The following is a 7,500-nucleotide window of genomic DNA, read 5'->3' as shown; positions in this document are numbered from 1 at the left end:
ATTTTCCATTCTTCTGCCATTTTCCATTTTATTTTATTCTATTTCTTTCATTTTTTTATTTCCTTTTTATATATTTTTATTTCATTTTATTTTTTCTTTTTTTTGTATTTTTAATTACTTCCTTATATATTTTTTTCTTTCTCTCTTTTTATTATTCATTTCATTTCTAATTCTTTCTTTTTATATCTTTTTTTTTTCTTTTTAGTATTCCTCATTTCATTTCTATTTCTTTCTCTTTTCTTTTCTTTTTTGTCTTTTTCTTTCTTTGCTCACAGCGAGGTCACGTGGCTTGACCCGAGCTTTTCGTCTTATTAAAATTGAGAGGGTCGTTTCGCTCGCCAGAAGTCCTCAGCTCGGGTGAGTTACGGCGTGGGCGGATGGGCGGTCGTGGGCGCGTGTTGGCATGCTTTGCGAGGATGTTAGGAAGAGGGGGGGAGAGGGAGAGAGAGAGGAAGGGAGGGAGGGAAAGGGGAGGGGGGAGAGAGGGAGAGGGGAAGGGAAAACCAGCATTGGCGAAGGGTTTTTAAAAGTACTTTATACTATACTGTATGAACTTTATACTATTATACAAATAATAACTTTATACTTTAACAAAAGAGTTTAAAAATTACTATTTTACCATTCCTAACTGATATAAGATATTGAACGGTAGGCCTACGAGGGTATCATTAGACACGCCTCATTATAGGGCGGTGGACCACGACAGCTATGTTTCTGTAGCCCGAAGTAAACATGCCAACATCTAAACACTTCTGGTAGCATTTGTGAAAAGAACTTTATCCCTACAACCAAAACAACAACCTAAATCTAAATAAGTCATCTCGGGGGTGGGGGGTGGGTGTAGGGGGGGGGGAATACAGCTGATCGTCTCGAGCTCTCGATTGGAACATCGAAGGTCTTGAAAAAAAAAAAAAAAAACGTATATGCGATATTTTATAATAGATTATGATGTTAAGATATTTTAGAATTTCAATGTGATTCCTACATCATATCATCCATAAATATGTTACTGATTTTATAATTTGAAAGCAAGAAAATGGTATTTAAACACGGGAAAGGGAGGGCTCTCGCGACTTTGCTTCGCCAGAACTAGCAAAAGGTTTTAAAAGTTCGGGCCATAAAGTTAACCTTGTTATTGTATAAAGTGTAGTATAGCATAAAGTATAAAGTTAATTTTGTTATAGTATAGAGTTATTTTCAATTTCTTTGTTATAGCATAAAGTTAGATTTTAACTCCTTTGTTATAGTATAAAGTGAGACTATTGCGGAAACAACATTTTCGTCTTCTCTCGAGCTTAACAATTAAGTTTAGGTGATGTTATGTACACTGCAGATGTAAACAAATTGCCAGGCGAACACCAGCACTGGCGAAGGTTTTAAAGTACGGGCCTTAGAGTTCGTTGTTGGTTGGTTGAGGTCATTTTCCGTTGCTTTTTTTCTAATTTCTCCCCCCCCTTCTCTCTCTCTCTCTCTCTCCCTCTCTCTCTCCCTCTTCCTCTCTCTCTCCCTCTTCCTCTCTCTCTGTCTCTCTCTCTCTCTCTCTCTAGTCTCTCTCTCTCTCTCTCTCCCTCTCTCTCCCTCTCTTCTCCCTCTCCCTCCCTCTCTCTCTCTCTCTCTCTCTCTCTCTCTCTCTCTCTCTCTCTCTCTCTCTCTCTCTCTCTCTCCCTCCCTCTCCCTCCCTCCTCCCTCCCTCCCTCCCTCACTCTCTCCCTCTCCCTCTCTCTCTCTCTCTCTCTCTCTCTCTCTCTCTCTCTCTCCCTCTCTCTCTCTCTCTCTCTCTCTCTCCCTCTCTCCCTCTCCCTCTCTCCCTCTCCCTCTCCTCTCTCTCTCTCTCTCTCTCTCTCTCTCTCTCTCTCTCTTCTCTCTCTCTCTCTCTCTCCTCTCTCCCTCCCTCTCTCTCTCTCTCTCCTCTCTCTCTCTCTCTCTCTCTCTCTCTCTCTCTCTCTCTCTCTCTCTCTCTCTCTCTCTCTCTCTCTCTCTCTCTCCCTCTCCCTCTCCCTCTCCCTCTCCCTCTCCCTCACCCTCTCCCTCCCTCCTTTTCTCCCTCCCTCCCTCCCTCTAATTAACAATACTGCTAATCACCTAGAAGAAGAAGAAGAAGACGAGAAGGAGCAGCAGCAGCAGGAGGAGGAGCTGGAGGAATCGAACAAACCTTTTTCGGACTTTTTTTCCCCATCCTTCCCGAGCGAGGCGGCGCGGCCAGCCTGCGTGTGGCATTGCGCGGGAGCTTCCCCTAAACTTCCCCTCAACATGGCGTCCTGCTCAACCGTCCTTCTCGAGCCGTGTGTGTGTACGTGTGTGTGAATGAGTGTGTGTGCGAACGTGCTATTAGCGATATTGATCAGATATTGATAAGATGGTCTGTCCTTGCCGGCGCCATGTCCCCGCCGCGGCCAGGAGCCTCTTGTTTACAAAATGAAATTGTTCTATTAGCCGTTCTGCGTGTGCAATGGCAGTTATTTATTCGCCCGGGTAAAAAGGTAGTTATTAAGCTTGTAATATTTGGCCGCGTCATTAAGCCCGCCTGACCTTTGCTGGCCCTCCAGACAACGCCAATTAACTTTAACGAACGCTATTAAAGAACGTGCTTAATCTCGATCGTTGGGCTGTCTCTCGCTCAGCCCCCTCGCCGCTGCATCCCCCACGCCCCTGCCTCGCCCCTGCTGCTCCTGCTGGTGGGGCTACCGCTGGGGGTGCAGCAGTAGGAAGCAGCTGTGTCTCGGTGCCTGCTGCTGTTTCTGTTCCCGCGCTTGGTACTGCTAGGGGTTCGGTTTCTGCTTGATGGTTGTGGGAGCTTCGCTGTGGTTTCTGCCTCTGCTGCTGTTGCAAGGATCTTCTGACTTCTGGTCCTGCTGTTGAAGGTCCTGCCGCCTCTCCCTGACTCCCTCTACTGCTCCTGCTGTTAGGGTCTTTGCTGCTGCTTTTACCTTGGACTTTTGATGTTGCAAAAGACTTTTGGTGTTGCTTTATAGATACGCCTTGGTGTTGCTATTGATGGTGGCTCTTGATAACTGCTCTGCTCTACCTCTACTCCTGCTGTTGTCTCTACTTCTGCTGCTTCTGATACTGCTACTACAACAGCAACAGCAACAACAACAACAACAACAACAACAGCTACTACTACTGCTACTACTACTGTTTCTGTTGCTACTACTAATACTAATGCTAATATTGATACTACTACTACTACAGCAGCAACAAAGTTATTAATACTACTGCTATTACTATTTTTATTGTTATTACTGATAATAATGCTAATAATGATACTATTACTAATGCTACTACTACTACTTGGTGTTGCAGCCGAGGCCTCTGGGGCAGTCTGCTGTTGCTGCTATTTTTCCTGCTGTTATTCCCGTTTTACGCGTCTGCTTCGGCACAGACTTTATCTGCTGTTAACTTCTCCTTTACCTGTTATCCTATCTCCCTTTGTTCCCCTGTTTATCTATTTATTTTACTACTATTATTATTATTTATTATTGTTATTGCTGTTCTTGTTGGCTGTGCTGGGATGGAGGATGGGGTGAGGAATTGGGGGCAGGGCAGGGTAGGGGTGTGGGGAGGGGGGCGGGGACTCCAGACCTTCGTTGATTAGCAGTATTGTTAATTAGCGTTATTGTTTATGCAGACCCGGTGGGGGGAGGGGAGAGGGGGGAGGGGGGGGGTGTTAAGATGAGCTTCACGCTTCGACCAACTTTGGTGGGAGTCTTTCTCTCTCTCTCTCTTTCCACCACCCCCCTTCCCACCCTCTCTGTCTTTTGTTGTCTCTATCAGTCTCTCTCTCTCTCTCTCTCTCTCTCTCTCTCTCTCTCTCTCTCTCTCTCTCTCTCTCTCTCTCTCTCTCTCTCTCTCTCTCTCTGTATACATATACAATATATATGCCTATGTATATATTTATTTATTTATTTATTTATTTTTGTATATATATATTTGTTCATTTATTTATTTGTGTGTGTGAATGAGTGTTTATTTATCTGTATATATTTCTGTGTGCGCTAACTCGCTATTTGAGATATTGATAAGATAGCTGTCCATAATTAAGATTTTGACAATTCCTAATTTAAGAAATAAATACCATTATTTTAAGTGTGTCTTTCTATTTCCACAGGTGAGCCGCAGGAAACGAGAGCCTCGTCTGTGTGCCTTTTGGGTGAGTTTCCCCTCTCAAGTAACTTACAAATATCTCGCCACGGAAAGAAAAGAAAACATCTCTAAACTTCATCAGGAAAAAAAAGATGATCCATTATTTCCCACGAAAAGAAGAAAACTGTTCCTCGTTCATGTTTTTGTTTTTTTTCCCTCGTGCTAATTGCCCAGGGCACGTAGAGGCTACCGCGGTGGTTGAACACTATCTTGACCCCAACAGGATTTACACGGGGACTCTCCACCGCCGGTAGCCCAGTGTGTGTCCCCCGTTGCCATGGTAACAGCGGAGGCAGCGGTAGAGATCCTCTCATCATGGTTATATTGCCTGGAGATTCGTGCAGACTCATGCAATTTTTATGATTTTTGTGAGTGTCGCTCATGGCCAGTAAGGGAGGGGGCTAGGGGGTGGGTGGGATGGGGGGAGGAGGGTTGTGTGTCGCGCGTGGCCAGTAAGGGAGGGGAACAAAGGGTGGGGTGGGGTGGGGGGTGAGAAAGGCAGAGGGGAGAGGAAAACATTTAGAAATGGAGTAAAAAGGGATAAAGCAGTTTGTGAAGAGTTGGTGTTATTTCTCTATTCAAAAGAATATCGTAAGCATGAGCTACGACCACCTCACTTAGCTCCGATCTCTGCACCGCCTCTGTGTCTGTCTGTTCTGCTAGATAATGTATTTTCTCTCTAGCTTATTTACTTCATTTAAAAGCTTGTTCTGTTTACTAGTTATGTCTACGTAATCTGGCAAATGTACAGTGCAAATTATCCCTTGTTTACAGCCTCTTTTTTAATGATTTACCCACTTCATGCATATAAACCCACACAAGCAAGGAACTGTCCCAAGACTAGTTGCTGGCGTTATAGGATAGCTGATGCTGACCCAGTCTCGGTAAGATATTGTGCTGTGGACTCTGAATGTGCTTGTATTGTCTCTTGATTTTATTATTTTGGTGATTTTCGTGCTATAGACTTTGTATTATCTCTTGATTTTATTATTTTGGTGATTTCCGTGCTATGGACTCTGAATGTGCTTGTATTATGCCTTGATTTTATATTTTTTGGTGATTTTCGTGCTGCAGACTTTGAATGTGCCTTGATTTTATAATTTCGGTGATTTCTGTATTTCTTGAGACACTTCGATATATCTGCTTGCATTTTCCGTGATTTTGTTAATTTTGTGATTTTTTTTTTCTTGAGACTTCGACATATGTATATATTTGTGAATATATATTTTACAGTATATATTTCTTATAAATGTTTTTTTACATATATTTTATATATATATTTTACAGTATATATTTCTTTTGTATTTTTATTATTATTTTAATGAACTCTGAATGTACTTGTATCATCCCTTGATTTTATTAATTTGGTGATTTTCGTATTTCTTGAGACACTTATCTGCTTGCATTTTCCGTGATTTTATTAATTTGGTGATTCTTTTTCGTATGTCTTGAGACGCTTCGACGTATGTGTACATATTTGTGAATATATATTTTATAGTATGAGACGCGTTGTTTTGGTTAAACCTTAGAAAAGACATACCAGTCCGGGATATTTTAGAACATAAGTAGATTTATGAAACACAGTTAGATACAAAATATATAAATAATTTCATACATTTCATAAATAGATTTATGAAATACAGTTAAATACAAAAAGGAATGATGGAGGCTATATACGAATATACAAAATATTAGATAAAGAATGCGAAAGTTAGGATGGAAGATAGACTAAAATGATAAGAATTAAGGAGTTAAATAAACCAAGAATCTTGATTGGATAGTTAAGAATGAGAGGAATAAGAGAAAGGTGATGAAGGGAGACAGAGAGAAAGGGAAAGAGAAACGGGAGGCAAGGAGAAGATCAAAAGAAGGTAGGCAGTAGAAATAGAGATAAATAAGGGAAACGTGAGAACTATGAAATGAGGATGAGAGGAAGAAGAAGAAAAAGTAGAAGTAAAAAAAAAAATAATAAAATAAAATAAATAAAAAGTAAATGACAAGTGCGATGAATAAGAGACGGGTAATAAAGAAAGAGGGATAGCAAAAGAGGAAAAGAGCGAAGTAGGGAGGAACGATAATGAGAGTGAAGAATACAGAGGAAAAGAGATATATGACGTAAGGTTATTGAGAAAACAAAGGAGAAGAGGAGGAAGGAAAAATCACGATATAAAAAAGAGGGAGAGAGAGAAAGAGAAAGAAAACGAAAAAGAGAGGCGAGGAAGAAAGAGAACGAAAGCGAGAGAGAGAGAGAGAAAGAGAAAGAGAACGAAATAGAGACAGAGAACGAAATAGAGAAAGAGAACGAAAGCGAGAGTGAGAGAGAGGGAACACGAAAGAGAGAGAAAGAAAGGAAACGAAAGAGAGAAAGAGAACGAAAGCGAGAGAGAGAGAGAGAAAGAGAACGAAAGCGAGAAAGAGAACGAAAGAGAGAGAGAGAAAAAGAACGAAAGAGAGAGAGAAAGAGAACGAAAGCGAGAGAGAGAGAGGGAAACGAAAGAGAGAGAAAGAAAGGAAACGAAAGAGAGAAAGAAAGAATTAAACGAAAGAGAAAGAGAGAGAGAAAGAAAACGAAAGAGAGAAAGAAAGAGAACAAGAGCGAGAGAGAGTGAGTAAGAGAACGAAAACGAGAGAGAGAAAGAGAACGAAAGCGAGAGAGAGAGAGAACGAAAGAGAGAAAGAGAACGAAAGCGAGAGAGAGAACGAAAGAGAGAAAGAGAACGAAAGCGAGAGAGGGAACGAAAGAGAGAAAGAGAACGAAAGGAAGAGAGAGATAGATAACGAAAGAGAAAGAAAGAACGAAAGCGAGAGAGAGAGAACGAAAGAGAGAAATTGAACGAAAGCGAGAGAGAACGAAAGAGAAAGAGAAAGAGAACGAAAGCAAGATCAAAAAAACGAATGAGAGAGAGAGAAAGGAAACGAAAGAGAGAGAGAAAGGAAACGAAAGAGAGAAAGAAAGAGACCGAGAGCGAGAGAGCGAGAGCGAGCCCCGCACCTGCCCGAATCCCCTTACTTATGCATATACAGTAGCTGTAATGAAGGTCTTGAGCTCTTTTGCTCGAGCTATTAACCGCAAGCAATTAGGATGGTTAAGAGAGCGTAATCACGGACCATTAAGCGCTGGGTGGCCGCTGCGTGTGCGTGTGTGCGTGTGGGTGTGGGTGTGAGGGGTGAGAGAGGGTGGAGGGGTGAGAGAGGGTGGGTGTGGGTATGGGGGGGTTGTGTGGGTGTGGGTGTGTGAGGGGTAGAGAGTGGGTGGAGGAGGGTGAGAGAGGGTGGGTGTGGGTATGGGGGGGTGTGTGTGGGTGTGGGTGTGAGGGGGTGAGAGTGGGTGCAGGTGGGTGTGAGGGTGAGAGTGGG

The 7,500-nt window shown here is 42.4% G+C and overlaps 1 protein-coding gene across 1 annotated transcript in view; it reads left to right on the top strand.

The window, feature by feature from the left end:
• The window catches only part of LOC113809870 (treacle protein-like), a gene marked incomplete in the record, with an annotated part of 572,063 nt that extends 567,511 nt beyond the window's left edge, over window positions 1-4,552 (top strand). Inside the window, 1 exon segment of the mRNA XM_070130860.1 lies at window positions 4,109-4,552. Coding sequence (XP_069986961.1) covers window positions 4,109-4,215 — 107 coding nt within the window.
• Between the last annotated feature and the right edge of the window lie 2,948 nt (window positions 4,553-7,500).

Source organism: Penaeus vannamei, chromosome 15 (assembly GCF_042767895.1).
Source record: "Penaeus vannamei isolate JL-2024 chromosome 15, ASM4276789v1, whole genome shotgun sequence".
In the NCBI taxonomy this organism is placed as follows: domain Eukaryota; kingdom Metazoa; phylum Arthropoda; class Malacostraca; order Decapoda; family Penaeidae; genus Penaeus; species Penaeus vannamei.
Note: the sequence above shows the minus strand (reverse complement) of the source record. Positions and strands in the feature narration are given on the sequence as shown.